This window comes from Aquila chrysaetos, chromosome 11 (genome assembly GCF_900496995.4).
Source record: "Aquila chrysaetos chrysaetos chromosome 11, bAquChr1.4, whole genome shotgun sequence".
NCBI classification, from domain to species: Eukaryota; Metazoa; Chordata; class Aves; order Accipitriformes; family Accipitridae; genus Aquila; species Aquila chrysaetos.
In genome coordinates, this window is record NC_044014.1 from 31,546,890 (window position 1) to 31,564,088 (window position 17,199).

The following is a 17,199-nucleotide window of genomic DNA, read 5'->3' on the forward strand; positions in this document are numbered from 1 at the left end:
CCCAGTCACTGAAACTCATGGTAGACACTGCTAAAGAAGCCACAAAATCAACTTAGTCCCTGTGGGAACCTGAGTGCACAAATGAAAAATTGGTGTCACCTCTTCAGCCCCTGAAGAATGCTTCAGACAGCTCTGTGATATGCAAGAGTTGGACTTTTCAAAAGTGATAAAGTAGTTCTAAAATAGTTGCTACTGAAGATGTACTCCACACAGCTGTGCATAATGAGAACGAAACGGCAGTGAGGTGAAAGCGACCTCTATATTTGTTACATAGCAAAAACTTACTCTCCTTCCCATGCAGGCAGGCGTGAAAAGAGGGAGGCAAGGGAAGGAGCCACAGAACCTTTTTCCTTTTGTAATTTTTTCATGCATGAAAGGAAGAGAGGTCAAGTTCTCATGCCTGCTTTCCTAAAGTCACACACTAGCCATGTCCCATCAGCACACACTGCATGCAGTCAGTATTCCTGCTGCAAACTAAGCACCATAGGAGGTGAGGAGGAGACCATTTGAGTAGAAGGCAAGGCAGCAGTATTCAGGAAACAGGTTAGTTTAGATCAAACGGTCTTATACCACAGCAGAAAATGAGCATTTCCCTGTGTCATAACCAGACAAGCAGATTTACCTGGAAGGCCTTTTGGTTTTGATTTCCTACTGGCATCAGCTTTGCTGTGTCTTCATTAAATGCTTATAACACTATGCTTTACTGGCAATATTGGGAAGGGCAAGGGGTTAATATCACTATCCACATCCTGCGTTTTACTTGATTTTTGGCACAGAGGCTATTTAGAAGACAGTATTGTCACCAACCATTGTCTTCTGCTCAGCAGAACAGTCATGGTTCAAAATATATTCATCGCGGGACAGATACACCTGCCTATCATCAGTGCTATTTTAAAGCATTACATGACTCATTGAGTCTTCAGTCAGGAACCTATTCTAAGCCTCACTGTCGTTAACTGAGGCTAATTTTCCTAGGCAAAACAGCAGACTTCTGCAAGTGGTCAAGAAACACTGCAAGAAGGGATTGGTCAGCCAGAAGCAACAGTGAGATAAGCCTGGACATATCAAGAATAGGACATAACCAGGCCAGACTTGACCTTTCGCTAGAACAAAGCTAGTGGTTTCTTAAAGCTGTTAATGATTTCTTATCAGGCCTAAGTCTGTTACAGTCTCTAGCAATGAGATGTAGTAGAATGACAAATCCAGCCCAATTTTTCCACCTTTCAGAAAGTCTGCCTCCTACTCAGGAGGGAAAAAACAAGGCCTCTTAATAGTTATATAAAGAAAGATCTGTAACATACGTTTTCTGGGCTTGAAGATCACCATGACAACATAAAGGCAGATTTTTTGAGGAGTAAGAATTAAGGAGTTACTAGTCTAAATATAAAGAAGAAACTGGATAGAAAAAATTGACCGACAGTTTAATTAACAAAGTCCATCACTTGGGAGATTTTTTTGAGATGGACTGGACTAAGCAGTAGAAATATGCTGTAGTAAACACTCTTGCCTTAGGGATTAATGACAGCATCTTCACAAAAGGTCTTTTATCATTGCAAAAGTTCCAAAAGTTACCAGCTACTGAAGATTTTTTTCTATTACTTTTTTTCTGTAATTACATAAAGAATTGAAATTCTACAAGCTTGGAAAGTGTTTAGATTCTATTTTGTATCCTCCAGGAAAAAGGATTACAACTATTTCTCTATCTGATTACATGGTTTATATACACTGAATTTTTATCATTAAATCCACTAAAGCAGAGCTAAGGGAAAGGGGCTGCTTAATTACATCTGTATTAATTACATATCTGATCAAACTATGCTTTTCTGATTATTAAAAAATACCTTTAAAAATAACATTAAGTGTAAACGTTGAGATATAGTCTAGACATTTTCTTTTCCATTATAGTACATGCACTAGGACTATTTGAAACAAATAGTATCTGTATTATGTTCATAAAACATTAAGGATACACAATTCCTGCTTAAGTGAAAACACTGTATTATTACTTATTCAGAAAACCATTTAACTTGTTTGAAAATTAGAACTGCAAGATTTTTTACTTACATTTACGTACATTTGATGTTTATGAAAAAAGTTAATTGCCTATTGATATTTTAAGTTCTATCAAAATTTCCCATATATAAATAAAATTTTCTCACTCTGAACCAAAGTTTGATCTTAGCAACATTCAGGAAAAGTTAAAATGTTGCTCTTATTTCATGCAGTTATGCTGATTTTCCACAGGCACTAATAAGATGGTGTGATCAGAATCTGTTTGTGTTCCCATAAGGGAAATATAAATGAGTGTTGTATATTAAATGGCATGCCTACTGAAAAGCTATGGTCCTTATCTAAGAAAAGTGAAATGCATTTTAAAAGGAACTAGTGCTCATGTACTCTTAAATAATATTCAAAAATTACTTTTTTTTTTTAAAGTATGATAGCTAGATTTCTTTTTTTCCCTTTAAACACTCCAGTATTTGGCTGATTCATGCAAAATCCTCCATGAACGGTAGCTTTTCCTTCCTTCTATAACACAGAAAAACAATGGGAGTTTGCAAGAACTTTGTTCTTGTATGGACTGCTGATATAAATTTCAGATGTTTGGAAGCAGCAAGAAGTGTAAGAGTTTCAATCTAATCTCACGCACTCATCTCTTTGATCCGAATTACTGCTACCAGATAAAGGTACCTAATTTGCAGTTTATGGACGTTAATGAAAAAAAAAAAAAAATATTGAGGCAGGGCTGCCAACAAAGTTAACCTTCCACTGCAGAGACCAGTGTTTTACCACCAGAAACTTTTGCTTCAATCAATGCTAAGGACTCCTAATGCAGATTGTTGAAGGCTAACTTCAACTGTTTCTATGGAAACCACAATCAGTTTAATTTAGTTGCATTTTTTTGTTTCATTTAATGATCAGAGCATAAACTAGAAAGGGAAGTGACATTGCTCTTGGTGTACTTCAAACAGAAAATAGAAATATTTGGGGGCCTTTGGTATAGGTTTGCCATATCTTGACTGACACAGCTTAAAAGCAAAGCATTGTTGTAATGTTGAAACAAAAAGATCCCATTCTAAGCACCAGCAATGTCTCAAGTGCCTTTGCCACGGGCACAAATTAATAATTATTGCCAGAGAACACACATTATTCAAATGGAAATACTAAATGATATTAGTAATAGGTCGTCATCTAACATCTATTAATTAGGCTTTGTTTTCATTCACACCTAATACAACAATATTTGTTCATTTCTGTTGTTGTTCTTTCAACTGCTTTGTCAGGTTTATTCCAATTCAGATAACTTAAAGGTCAGTAAGAATTATAGGTAGTAGAGGAAAGCTTTTTGACCAAATTTCCTATTGTGGAAAGAAAAGTTCTTCTTTCAATAGTCAGTTGAAGCAGTTATTGTTTTAAAACAGAATAAAGTACTGTGTAAAACAGGCACATAATTATTTTAGTTTTAAAACCTTTTATTTCAGATAAAGCATGCTGCTATATACAGAAAAAATGTGGGTCAAAGCAAGAGCAATACAGAATGGGCAACATATTCCTTAAAACTTACATATTCCTTAAAACTTACAAGATGCTTTTAAAAACTTCAGTGCACCAGTAGTACTATATATTCTTCCCACTCCTAAATCACCTCTAGCAAAAGTAATTTTCTCACAGATCCTGAGCAACCACAGCTATCTCTAGCTTTCATATAATGACAAATTCAGGTTTCCAACAGAAAACTTACAGCAATGGTTTCAGCAAATGACTTCTACCAGTATAATATATTGAAGAAATATAACTTCACATTGCTAATATCTTATTTCAAACGGCATCATTCAGCTATGCAAAGTAAGTATGTTGTACATTTAGCAAAGTCTAGGCCAGGCTCAGTCAGTTTTCCTTTTCATCTTTCTTTCTCCTACTTAATTATCTTTACAGCAGTAAAACTCAGTAAGTCTCATTCCTCTTCCCCCTAAAGAAATACTGTCCATAACTTCCCTCTCATTTTCTTCTAGAATTAAAGTCAAGAGAGTACAATAGTGATGCTTTCCTGTATAATGAAGTTATATTTGATATAGTAAAGGACAAAAGCTAATCTACTTTATAATGAAGAACATGAACTGGGTGTATCATTAGCTTTACTTTTGGTGACAGTGAATGGATAACAGGCTAACAACAGATATCTACAGAAGACAGGCACTCAGAGAAAGGCCCTAGCAGTAAGTGTTTTCTCTGTGTGTGTGACACTCTTAGGCCCTAACTCAGGACAGCAGTTAATTTTTTACTGTAATTCTCTGTCTCGTGTATTTGCCTGCTAAATGTGGGCTTTTAACTTTTAACATTAAGGATTTGCGCTGATAGGCCGTGATGCCAGTTGCGCAATTTGGCAAAGCGTGGGCTGTTACGTTCCGTTTCAAACCTTTCCCTGTGGCGTGAAGAAAGAGAGAGAGAGAGAGAAGGACAGAGACAGAGAGAGACATACACACAGAGAGAAGAAAGAAAGGAGGGAGAAAGAAAGGGGTTAGGGACCATGGCTACCACTCCCCTGCCTTATAACTAGGGCAACGGCAATTTATTTGGATTTTTTCCTAAGCTTTCGAATCAGCACAAAGAAGGCTGGGTGATCCTTTTTGGACCATGTATGAAGGGTTTTTGCAGTTGTTCATTTCTGAGAAATAACTTGATATAACTTCATATTCTTTGACTTGTGCTTGGTATTACAGGGCTGCTTTTGCTAGAAATGCAGTGTAATCCCCTTGTTTTCGTGCCAGTAGATTCTCTCAGCTTTTCCCTCCCTCCCCCCACAACTGAGCAAAGTTAATTCCATACAACCGCAAAATTAATGCAAATATTTTCCATTCTGTAATACCTAGGTCAGCCTATACATACACTGCTGTCCTTCCTGTAAGGACCATCAGCCATAGGTTGCAGCAGTACTTTTCTATAGCTTTTCTTAGCATAGGTGAGTATAAGTCTTGACATTTGCATAAATATTTCTGGTCATTTGTGTCAAAAAGCAGAATATCATGGGATCTTCAAAGCACGGTTCTGTGAAGTATTGGCCACCTCCTGTGAACACCCCTAGCTACCTTTGACTGCAGACTGGGGCGCTCAAGCAAGTTGTAAGCACCTGTCAGGATTTAATCTTTTCTACATGTTCTATAGTTTAAATTCAGGTTTTGTAAATAAAAAGGGGAAGGAGGAGGGTGTGGATGAGAGCACAGTCAAGGAGAAGTATATCAAACAGAATGGAAAATAAAATGTTCTTGTTATTTGCAAAACGTATTTGATTCACTGCAAACAAGGTAATTTTCCCCTCATTATTTACACCCAAAATGCAAGACAATTGTGTTAATGTAGCGGAACTTGAGAGTGAAACCAGACAAACAGAAATGAACAGACTGGGCTGGTTTTACTCCTCAGGCTGAAGAAGGCATGAAACAATAAACAGAGTAAATGCCAACAAATTCACTGATATTTCTTAGTCTTCTGTTCCTAATAACAGTGTCATGCAAGTAACACTCCTAAAGGAGTCTTGATGTATGACTTCTCAAACTATTTTTTATGCTTTTAAGTAATTAAAAGACATAAAGTATTCCTAGCTGAAATGGTGAAACTTCATGATGGCATTTTTTCAAGTTACATGGGAGCACACTAGCTACAGTGGGTCTTACCTGAAATTTAAGAATTCCCTTACTGCTTTAAAGATATACCCCTCCCTTCAAGGAAAAGGTATTCAGAAACATCTGTTTGGCTTGAAATGAATACCATCTTTCCGGAAAATATTCCGTAACAATCAGCACAATAGCAATGGAAAGATTTCATATCAAGTTATAATCTTCTGTGTGCCTTCAAAATAGCAGTAGCATGAGCAAAGGACAGTCATGCAATTAGCTCATTAATATTAACTGAAGGGACTATTCTGCCACCTGAAAATTCCCAAGCTTTATGGGTTCTGTTCAGAGCATGTCATGAAGTTAGAAGTAGAAATCTAGAAGTGACTATTTTTGTGTAAAACAGTTCTGCCAAAAATAAGCTACATGTCTTTTTGTTTGGGTTTTTTTTTTTTCAATTTTTTTCCCCCAAGTGTTTGGAAGAAACCTGATCACCATTTCATGCAGTTCTTGCTGACTACACTGAAGAGCCAACACAAAGAGACAAGAGAAAGCACCAGAGAGATATCACTCACAGCATGCCCCGAGACCAGAATTCCCCACACAGTGAAATCTCTGGCAGTTTAAATTTTGGAACATGAAGGATTCTTCCAGAATGCCAGCACAGCATGGGATTAATGCAACGCTGAACCTGGCAAGACTTAGGTTCCACAGTTCCATGGAAACCTTTTGCTTTCTGGAGCCCAGGAAGCCTTCCAGGTGATCCTAAACTGCAGGCATGGAGAAAGGTGTGGTTGTACAGGCTGCCTGGAGTAGATACTGAAGAGGAGTTTCTACACCGTTATGGTGCTGGAAGATTAGAGTTAAAGCATGGATTCTGTGCATCTGACACAGGTCCTTCCATCCTTTACAAAATCAAGAGTGGCAGGGGCTTTGCCGAAAGGTTAAACAGAAGGGGTCCAATAGGCCTCAAAGCGTAGTATATGATGGATGCACACGTAACCAGGGCTGTTGCTACAAAATCTGCAGTGGAGTATGTGCACCATTTGAGGTAGGTACCAAGCCACTACGATGGGGCAAGCACTATCAGTTAGGTAGAAGGGAGACCCCATTTCATTCCTTGCACCAGAGCTCATGCCAATTGCACTATACCCATAGAACTACCTAGCATATGTTCCCTCCTGCCTCTACTACCAATGAACGCCCTTAAACCACTTCAGGCAATATAGCTGTGCCTAAATATACTCATAACCATAGCTGTCCTTGTGAAAAAGAAAAAAAGGGTAACACAATGATACCTCAACATGGCAGAAAATGCGCAAAGCACAGTGGATGTAGTCATGTACTTTAAGTTACACTGAATAGAATGTGCAATTTACACATGTTGATGTGTTAGTAGATAATTCTTTTCAACATATCTGATACCATGTTAAGTTTCCAATATCTAGTATTTTCCAAAGCCACAGACTACAGCTAGAAAGATTATTTCTTTAAAACAACGTATTACTCTCAGATGTGTACAGGGGACTGTTAAGTTCAGCACAACACTTTAAATCCCATCATAATAAGGATTTGGATGTGTGCTATTACATCAAAACAGATAATGCACAATACATTTAATAAGAATTAGGCTTGCACATTTGAGGGAAGAAATAAATCCCTGAGGGATGTAATGTCAAGCCTGATGTTCAGGCACCTAGCCATGAACTTTGGTGAACTGCAATGGAAGGTTTATAGCAAACATAAACCGAAAGCATACTTGTATTTTCACAAGGAAGATGACAGACATCTTTCTCACTGATTCAACATTTGTAACTTGCACTGTGATCAAAAGCTCAGAACCTTTATAGAAGCCACATGGCAATAAAAAAAAAAAAAAAAAAAAAAAAAGAAAAAATGAAGAGAAAGTGGATTGAGTATCAAACACATTACAAACCCAGCCAGAGGCTTAGAGTAGCTAACGTGATACAGAGATTTGAAGTATGCAAACAGAAAATCAGGCTTGCATGCAGGATACTCCGATTCAACTGCAGTTTTTAAGCTCAACATAAGAATCTCTAATAAATCTATTTCCTGTAGGACAAAATAAGATGATGATAAATCTTTAATTCCTTATTATATCTCTGAACATATCCACTTTTTCAGTGGTTTTGGTAGATCATATGAAACAAATACATTTGTCCACTAGCAAAAGCAGTCCTGTGCTTCCATATTCTACAAATTTGGATTGTATTTATTCCAAAGAAAACATAAGCAAATAATTATGGATATGGATGGAAACAACTCCTTTACTGTATCATTTCAGGAGAATCAAAATGTCAATCACAGGGTCATCCAAATAAATTGCTCACAAATTTCAGTGCTATCACAACATTATGTATTTTCATCCAGTTACACAATCAAGTAGTTACACAGGGCTTGGTCTTAGGAACTCACTGCATTCACATACCCAGTAAAGTACACAGAAGTTGCATGTGCAGAAAGCTTTCAGATTTGAACACACACTTCAGAATTTTGCACCGTCTTTCCTGAAAACATGCTAATTTGTTATCCTTTTCATTCAAATGCCTCTCACTAATAGCATTTTAATTTTAGTGATTTTTAAGTAAATGTATTAGAATATTTTAAGACAAAAAGATGATAATGTACGTTCACTTTAATGCTGTTTTAAAACATTATTTGGTTATCAGTAAGGAGAAAGCCATATTTTTCACAGGGAGTTGCCTACCTTGACCTCCTCAGGGCTTCTTCATCTGGATCTTGCACTGCAGGCAAAAAAATGTTTCAGTTAAAAAAGAAAGAAAGGAAGGAAGGAAAGAATTGGCTTTAGGATGAAATTATAAGTTCTTTAGAAACATATCAAAAGCCTATCTAAAGGTACATTCATGCTGACTTTGCAGCAGTGGATTTTGTAACAACAGCATGAAGAGGAACAGTTCCCTAGAGCCAGGACAAAGGATGCTACTAGGAAAGTAGCTATTACAACTACTTTCTCATTCATTTATTAGCAGTGTTTCACAGCTCTAGGCAATGATTCTACAGAAAGGGCCTGCTGTTTTGTAGGAAGGCATGAAAGGCAGCAGCAGATTCATGTGAGGAGGAAATACTAAGTATTTCCCCCTGATGTGGGAAAGGTCCCTGAACTTCCTTCTCTCTAGATCAGAAACAAGCTCTGAGGTTAGTACCAGGTGGTCAGAAAAAAACATTTCCATAGGCAACAAGCAACAAAGTTCAAGCTCCCATGACATTCATAGCAGACCTAGGTTTAGATAACAGGGCTGATAGAACCATAGGTTCAGTACAAATGGTGGTCCATGCTTTTTTTGACCTCTGGAAGTCACTTCCATAAAAGACTGTTACAAGAGACATAAGTTGTTTATGTTTTCTTCTAATGAATGGACAGCTTTGTACGTCTAGACTGCTGGAAAATGAAAGATTACACTGCAGAGATTTGATTTTATTTGTAAGAAGAACTATGGGGTCCCAAATGCTCTTTTACTGTATCGTCTGTTATACTTTTATGGTGAGACCCCTGGCAGATCAAAGAATTTTCTCCAAAAAGCATAAGGTGAGATTGAACACTTTGATTTCCTAGTTCCCTCAAGTTACATACAGGGTTCTCCAATCTTAGCCCTCACTGACAATGACTACAAACTGGATGTGAGTCTTCCTTGTATAGCAGTTGCTAATACTGGGGTAAGAAAATAAAGACATGAATCTAAAATCAGGATGAGGGGGATGTTTTGTTATTTGACTTACTGTACTCCGTTCCAGTCATCTGGGCAAGGATGCGGAAAGACTTAGACTGCAGATTGGCAGAACGGCGACCCCAGTCTTCGGTTTCATCTTCAGGCTTGTTCTGAGTTTTAAGCACAGCCTGATACACCGGAGAGGCACTGTCTATGTGAGGATCTTTAATAGGAAGGCTACTGCAATTCAGAAAGTGAAACATTGTGAAACAGCACATGGTAGCTTTCATCCCAACCTCTCTCTGGTCTTACAGCTTCTCATCCAGAATAACAGCAATCCGAAACACAGTTTTAAAAATATAACTTTTTAAAAAAAATGCATAGATCAATTTTATGTGAATTAAGAATGCTATGGCTCATTCTACCTTTGAAATGGCCTGTTATCATTGAAATCTGCATATTCAAAACAGTGTGAAAATGCTTGGAAATGTCCGTTTATGATTCCTCAGCCAATGCAGCCACAAGCTTACAGTCATTAGAATAATGTGCAGTGATAAAGGAGAGTATGCCAAGCAAAAACATGTATTTCTCTGAGCATTCTTGTCCGATACTATTTCTTATAAAAACAGCTTCATGTTGATACTGGTTTATGTTATGTCTTATTACAGTTTTGGGCCAGTGTATTTTAAGGTTGCAATTAGAAATAAAAACCATATTTCATTATAAAAATAATGTGGTAGGCTTTTATAGCTTTTTCTAGAGATGATTATTCCTTGCCAAACTCTGAATTAAACTTCCAGCTGCCATAACTCTGGATTCATTGTCTACTAAACATGTGAAGTATGAGAAGTCTAGACTTGTACTCAAGACTTGCACATGTATTTTGTACCTGAAATCTTTAACAGCAGACTGTGTCTCAGAGTCTTACAACATCTCTAATCACCTTGCAAAATGATATATCCAGGAAGAAACTTCCAATTTTGCACAGCTAAAGTCAAAGCTACAAAGCTCTGTAGCACAAGCAAGATAACCTCTCTTTGATTTATGATGCAAGCTAGAAACAGACTTAGTAATTTAATAGCTTTTTTTTTCCTGCGAAAATAACTTCTGCATAGCATACAGTTAAAATTAAATATTAACAGAGATGCAGAAATATACACTGGGGGGGGATGATGACTGCTTGGAGTAACCTGGCTCCATGACTTCTCTAAATACAAGGTCTATTTTTGAAGCAAGTGATTTATTGTAACAGCTTTAACTTGCTATTCCATATAGAGCTTTGCAAGCAGCATGCTCAACTTCATGAAAATTGAGAAATGGCTCTGTTAAAAGTTAAGGGCCATTTGGTCCAACTAAGTCACTGCTATAAAGTTCCGGGAGCAGTCACCTGCTATAAAAGTTGCTTCCTTTGTTCAGGCTCAAAGTTTGTGTTCTCTAAGATACCACTGCAGAGAAAATCTACAGAGAATTTGGGTTTGTGGTTTGAAAGCCTGAGAGGAATCATGAAAAAGCCAAGAAGCAAGAATCAAGAAGCCGCCAAGTCTGATATCCTACATACAGCAATAACATACAGTATAATAAAGAATACTGCCAGGTAGTGCCTTAAATATCATTATTTTCCAGCTGACACTCCTCTTCTTCAGCACTGCATGATATACGCTGTTTTAATGGATTTGCACGTAACAATAGCATGGGAGGTGTTCTTCAAGTAAGACTGCAAGGGACTCAGAAACATGATGTGTGCTTATATATTCTATGGACCCAAAAGCACCCCATCTCTTTAGGATTTTTTTTTATTAGAGGAGTATTTATATTCCTCATAACCCCCAGTATATGCAAACTTCTCACTTTCTTGAGGACCCAGCAGGGTACAAAACCCAGTTATTTTTCTTTTATATGTTTCAGCACAATCACCTACATGATGGAGCATAGCTTAGAAGAAAGCCTGACTCTTCAGTTTAAGCTCTGCCACAAAACATAAAAGTTATGCAAAAAGTCTCTCAGCGTGGAAGATGCGCCCCGTAGGAGGAAGCAGCATTTTCCAGCTCCTTTTTTAGCTCATGTTGCCTAGACCACTATCTTTACAATATCTAAACACTAGCAGGTATAGAAGGCATAATGTGGACTTGTTTATTTTGGGAAGGGTGTGGCATCAGTGGCTTCCACTAGTGTTGCTCCTATGTGCACCAATGGACAAATTAGTGCCATGTCCTTCTTCAGAAGGAAGGTGGAAGAGAGAGCAGTAGCCTTCCTCTTCTGGCCCTTCATACACAGCAGAAGGGCTTGCTGAGGCAGGGAAGCAAGTGCAGAAGCGAGTTCTGCCTTCTGCTCACTTCATGCAGCGATAGTTTTTATATGGAAAAGAGATGCTCTGTAATACCAACAGTAAGTCAGCAACCCCCTTGTGACTGTTCTGCTGCCACTTCTCACTTTTGGCTACGCTGGCAAGTTCTGTCACTCTAAAGGGTCCAGTTAAAGTCCACTTCTCAAGTTCCCAGAGGCACTTCAGGCCTGCGTCTTAGTCCTGACTAAGCACACAGTACCTTGCCCTGCACTACTGTCACAGGTGACTGCCTGGTTTTGGCCAACAGTTAACTTGATATCCCCAGACTTACTTTTTTAATCCTGCTGAAGCTTAAAAAGCTGCTGTGATAGCAAATTTCACAGCTGCAGACTGTTGTAGCGTGGACAATAAACCACCGGATAGCTAGTACTGCGAATTTCAACCATGGACTACTGTGGCAACAGCAGTGTGCATGTCATGGACAGTTCAAATTCCTTTGTTTAAATCCTCTAGCTGAAATGCTTTGTTCTTATATTATGACCAATATACAAAAAAGCAGTTTAAAAGTGTATGTATAGATATGCCATTAGCTCAAAGGTAGTTTAAAAACGCTAGAGGCTGGACCACGAATTTCACAGTAGCAATGTGTGGCATTAATATGACATATTAATTTCCTTATGGTAGATGATTAAGGCAGGAAATGGAGCTTGGTGAATTAACCTTCCCTAGCAGAGTGGAACACACTCATATAAATTTAACTAAATTAATGCAATACATTGGAATATTTCCAACTCTGTCTTTAATGCAACAGGCCTTTTTCTTTTTTTAAAATCATAATTATATTGTAGATGAGTAACTAGGACTTATGAGCCACTCAGCATGGAAATATAAAATAGAGCGCATCGCTGATTATGAGCATTTCATAAACCTAAATGTGACAGTTGATTCTTACAGACAGCCTAAAGATCCACATAACCATGTTAATACCTCTGTTATACCTCTTCTTAATTTAATTTTTTTCCATCTGGGTGTGTATGTGCAGAAATATCATTCATCTTTAAGCATATTACTTTAAATTGATATTACTGAAAAAAAAAATTCTTCCCAAATGTGTTACAGCTTTTGAGGGTTTTTCATATTATAGTCTAAGGTATTTTAGTAGGATTCAATTAAAAATTGTCCCCCTTTTTCACATCATCATACAAGTCACACATTATTAACATTAAAACAAGTTTAAAGACAGTCAAACCTCTTTGAATAAGTAGCAATGTGATTTTTTTTCCTTGGAGTTCATTATAAACTATGGTTTACCATGTGAATCACTCCCTGGAGTGGAGGAGTCATTAGTCAGATTTAATTTAAGTAGATAGGAAGTAAAAACTTAGGAACACTGCAGTGTTCTACCCCTGATGTAGACACACAACAAAATATTGTGACTTCGGATATTAGACAACTATTAAAAAAAAGCTCTAAGAGGTAAAAAAACCCCAACTCAACAAAAAAACAGTTCATGCAGACTGGTAAATTATCCAGCCAAGTTGACTTATTGTAGAGGATACATGAGACTTGAGTTTGTACAATCACATTATTGATTCTGCTACTAGAACTGTCAGATCTTAATCCTGATAAAGTTGTTGGATTTATGTCTCCTTACATGACTTGTGAATTTGGCTAAAACTGCATGATGGAATTTAGAAGAGGTTTGGCAGAAATGTACTTGAAATGTACCGACCACGTGGTTTTACTGCAACCAACTCTTGGTTCTTGGTATAGCAAAATCAATTAAAACAAAGCAACATAGAGTGAGAAAAGATATAAAGTCAGGGCATTCAGATTTTTCTACCTTTAAGTTCCAGCATGAGGTCTGAATAACTGCAGTATAAATAATTTATATGCTTTCCTTTGTGTTTTACATGATGATCCAGTACGTGTGGGTTATTTTCTAAGTGACGAGTCTGATTCTGATCTCACTGACTTAAGTTAAAACATCACCAATTTCAAATGGTCAAACTAGAACATGAATTCTTATTTTAAGCCTGTCTATTCTTTATCACTGATAAAAGAAGCAAGAAGTGTTTCTAGCTATTTACTGCCCAAAAGAACAGAAGCCCTTTAGATCTACAGTCTGAGTATGCTCACCATCTTACATACACCTTGTGGCTTCAGCCTTAACTCTAATGTAAAATGAAAAGCCCAAAGAAGAGTAATTAAGTGTTGAGACCAAATTCTAGGCAGAGAATTGAGAAAAAATGAATTGGTACACAATTTGGTCTGCTTTTACGTGACAAACGTCTCATACAAATATTTCTACATTAAGCATAATCTTATCTCATACTTGATCAACTAAGCAAACTAAAGAACATCCTCAGTTTCCACTGCAAATCAAAGTTCAGAATATCACAGAGGTCAAAGCAACACCTGAAGGAAATGAGTTACAGGTTTAATCGAATGAGTATCAGTCAATGGGTAGGCCGTTGTTATATCAGCACAAACCTTGCCTTTATATCTAGATTAAAAATGCTGTGTTAATTGCAATAAAACAATCTACTGAGAAAATTGTTTAGTCACTAAGTGTTACGAGTTCAAAAAAAAGAAGTTACAAACCAGGCTGTAGCTCACTGGACAGTAGATTTAGAGCGTCCCCTGCACCTGACTGTACATAGGAATAGAAACGCTAGTTTCTTCAGGGACCAGGTGAATGTTAGGCTTAGGAGTCACATTCCAAAATGAAGGAAAAGCTTAAATGGTAGTTTATATAGTGGATCTTGCAGAAAAACTTTTTTTGCATCATTACAGGGGATAACAGTCATGGAGTTGTCTGCAAAGAATGATGTTCCACTAGAACTGTCTGATACAAAAGGATTAATGGAAATAATCATCTCACTTCATAAACACCCATGCAATAGGTGGATTCCATATTCAAAATGAGAAAAAAAAAGTTAGAACAGAGCTTTTGCTAGTGGCATTTAACACAGCTCTTGCTGCTCCTGGTGCAACGACTCAACAGTCCATGCAAATCTTTTAATTTTTTATCTATTTATCCATTCATTCAGCTCTTTCCAAGACATATGTATATACTAATATAATTCATTACCACCTTATGTTTTATGATTCAAGCCTCTCCAGTTATTCAGATTCTTTACTTCACAATTCTACATGTTATGACAAATCCCTAACTCCCCTGGAAAGTCTGCTGATCTTCCAGTTCTAGCTGCACTCTTTGGACTTCTCTCACCCTATCTGGGATTTTCTAGAAAGGGCATTTTCCTCTCCCCACAACACATTGCGTTTTAATCTCTTCCACAGTTGGGAAAAGATGATGATGTTTTCCAGTCCAGCAGAGCCACTCCTGCAATTGGAACTGCATTCAAGAGATTCTTTTAATGCTCTTTATAAAATGAAAAAGATCCACATGCTCAGCAGTGAAACTTTATAATCATCTGATTATTTAAATAGGTAAAATTTTTAAACACTACTGTTTGCATTATATAATGTTACAGCATTTAGTAGAAAATGCCAATATATCACAAAATGTCTCATGTAATCCATGCCTATGAAAGATGTGAACCATTATGAAGAACACAGATAGAATGGAATTCTTTCATTGTACTTTGCTAATTGGAAATATGAGTCTACGTACACCTGTGGAGACTCACTGAGTCATGGTGAAAACCAACTAAAGGTATTGTTTGGGATCCATCATTAGGGAGAGTTGTGGCAAACAACAGAATAATATTGGTGCAAAAAATTAGGGGGGGGGAAAAAGGATTAAAAACAAAGAGAAAAGAAATAGCCAGTAAAAGGGAGCACAAGCAAATACATGAAACATCTACATTTTGAATAAGCCTGCAGCTAACATATTGAAAAGAAACTATGTTAAAGTGTGTTGCTGTATCTATATTTTGGTGTCACAAGAAAAGAAGGTAAGTTCTGTTTTGGGTAGAAAGATACCCAGTAAGAGAGAAACCTGGCTACATTCATTGCACATGTAATTTCAGTTCTGTCCTAACAACTGTGGCTAAGTTTATCAGATAAGATTACCAGAAACATGCATTGGAAAAGCAGAATTATTGAAGATCAGTGGATTTTGCCATAGTCCAAAGGATGTGCGTAAGACACATGTACAGTATGTAAACTAGGGACAGGGATAATATAGCACAACGCTCCATTCTAAAGAATAAAACAGTAGCCAGTACTAAATAAATGTTTTGCATTCTTCACATATCAATAAAAATTCTACCTCCCCCGTCCCATTCTGAGTTATGCATATAATACAGTAGTTATGACAAAGCACAGTCATTATAAATGAAAAGCCATCCCATGTCATACAGAGCACTAGATATATTTTTGTGGGATTTACCAGTTCTAGGAAGAATACCAAAAAAGAAATGCTACATTTTCTAACTATCCATCCTTTTAACTTCAAAACGATGAAGTGCTTTCAACTACTATCTAGGATTGCTCTGCATTTTTCACATGTAAGATACTGCAGAAAAGTCCAGCAAGAGCTGCCGTGTCATGCGTGGAGGGACTGTTAGATGTATCATGCAGAGAAAGAGCATTCCACACAAGGAAATAACCTTACCTAGCAAATTCTCCACCCTGGGCTTGTGCCTGGCCTGCAATTGCATCCATGATAGCATCTTGGGAATACATGCTGATTGGGGTGTTATACTGGGCGTGAATTATAGTAGCCTTGCCGCCTAGGCCTTTCACCTCAATGGGTTTGTGTGTAGACAGGGCAGAGTCCTTCAGGGCATTGGGGTTGAAACGCTCCGTGAACTCCTTGCTGGGTTATGCAAGAGTAAGGTTCAACAGGGAAGGGAGGGGAAGAAAGGAGAAAGGCGTGACAGTTAAGTGAGAGAAAAAGCACCAACAGAGGAGTGTGCATGTCAGTTCACGGCATCTCACCACAAAAGCTTCCGGTCAGAGGGTAAGAGACAATGTATATAACAAGTAACACTTAAAAGCTGGCTGCGCTAATGGATGAAATTTTTCTGTTGGCTCGCAGATGTATATAGAGAAAAAAATGTGAAACAGTTGTCATTGTATAAAAAATCATGACAAATCCCTAAGTATTGATGTGATACTTACATATATTAAAATTCTATTCTTACATGCATATATGCATATAAGTGTATACAAACATAGACACACACAGAGGTATATATGCATGCCCATGGATGTACATACATACTGCAGAGAATTCCCAGTTTATTCACTGCATCCATTCATTCTTTCAGAAGGGTCTTACAAAGTGCTAGAAAGTGCAACGGGGTGAAAGATGTCCGGTCCTCTATTAATTAGAAGGTTCCAGTACTTTCTGTCTGGATTATTAATCATAGTGAAATTTAGTACTTGCGCCTTTTAATATTCAAACTTTCCTCACAAAGACTAAAATAATCTTCCCAAAATCTCTGTACAGCCAGCCATAAGTGTTGCTATAGCATGATAAATGCTCCTTCTCAGATCAAAATATCCTACATTGCAATCAACAGGAATCAACAGGACAACTGCAGTTGGAAGACTAGCTGCCATATTTTCCAGTGGCTCCATTTATGAGAAAGGATTTTTATTTGAGAAACTGAGCCATGAGCAAGTCCACTGAAGCTCC

General features: G+C 37.4%; 1 protein-coding gene and 1 long non-coding RNA gene across 10 annotated transcripts in view; one reads left to right on the top strand and one right to left on the bottom strand.

Annotated features, from left to right (window-relative positions):
• The window catches only part of LOC115348403, a 58,125-nt gene extending 51,734 nt beyond the window's left edge, over window positions 1–6,391 (top strand). Inside the window, exons 6-7 of the long non-coding RNA XR_003925812.1 lie at window positions 4,872–4,960; window positions 6,120–6,391. This is a non-coding gene — a long non-coding RNA (uncharacterized LOC115348403). The remainder of the gene's footprint in view (window positions 1–4,871; window positions 4,961–6,119) is intronic.
• Window positions 1–17,199, bottom strand: part of LDB3 (LIM domain binding 3) — a 130,213-nt gene that overhangs the window by 41,857 nt on the left and 71,157 nt on the right. For 7 of the 9 annotated variants that reach the window (XM_030031016.2, XM_030031022.2, XM_030031021.2 and 4 more), the window contains exons 6-7: window positions 9,372–9,541; window positions 8,341–8,377 (exon numbers count right to left, since the gene is read on the bottom strand). In XM_030031016.2, coding sequence (XP_029886876.1) covers window positions 8,341–8,377; window positions 9,372–9,541 — 207 coding nt within the window. Of the gene's footprint in view, window positions 1–3,452; window positions 4,424–8,340; window positions 8,378–9,371; window positions 9,542–16,170; window positions 16,375–17,199 lie in introns of those variants that run through there. The other 2 variants (XM_030031023.1, XM_030031020.2) reach the window with 2 other exon arrangements.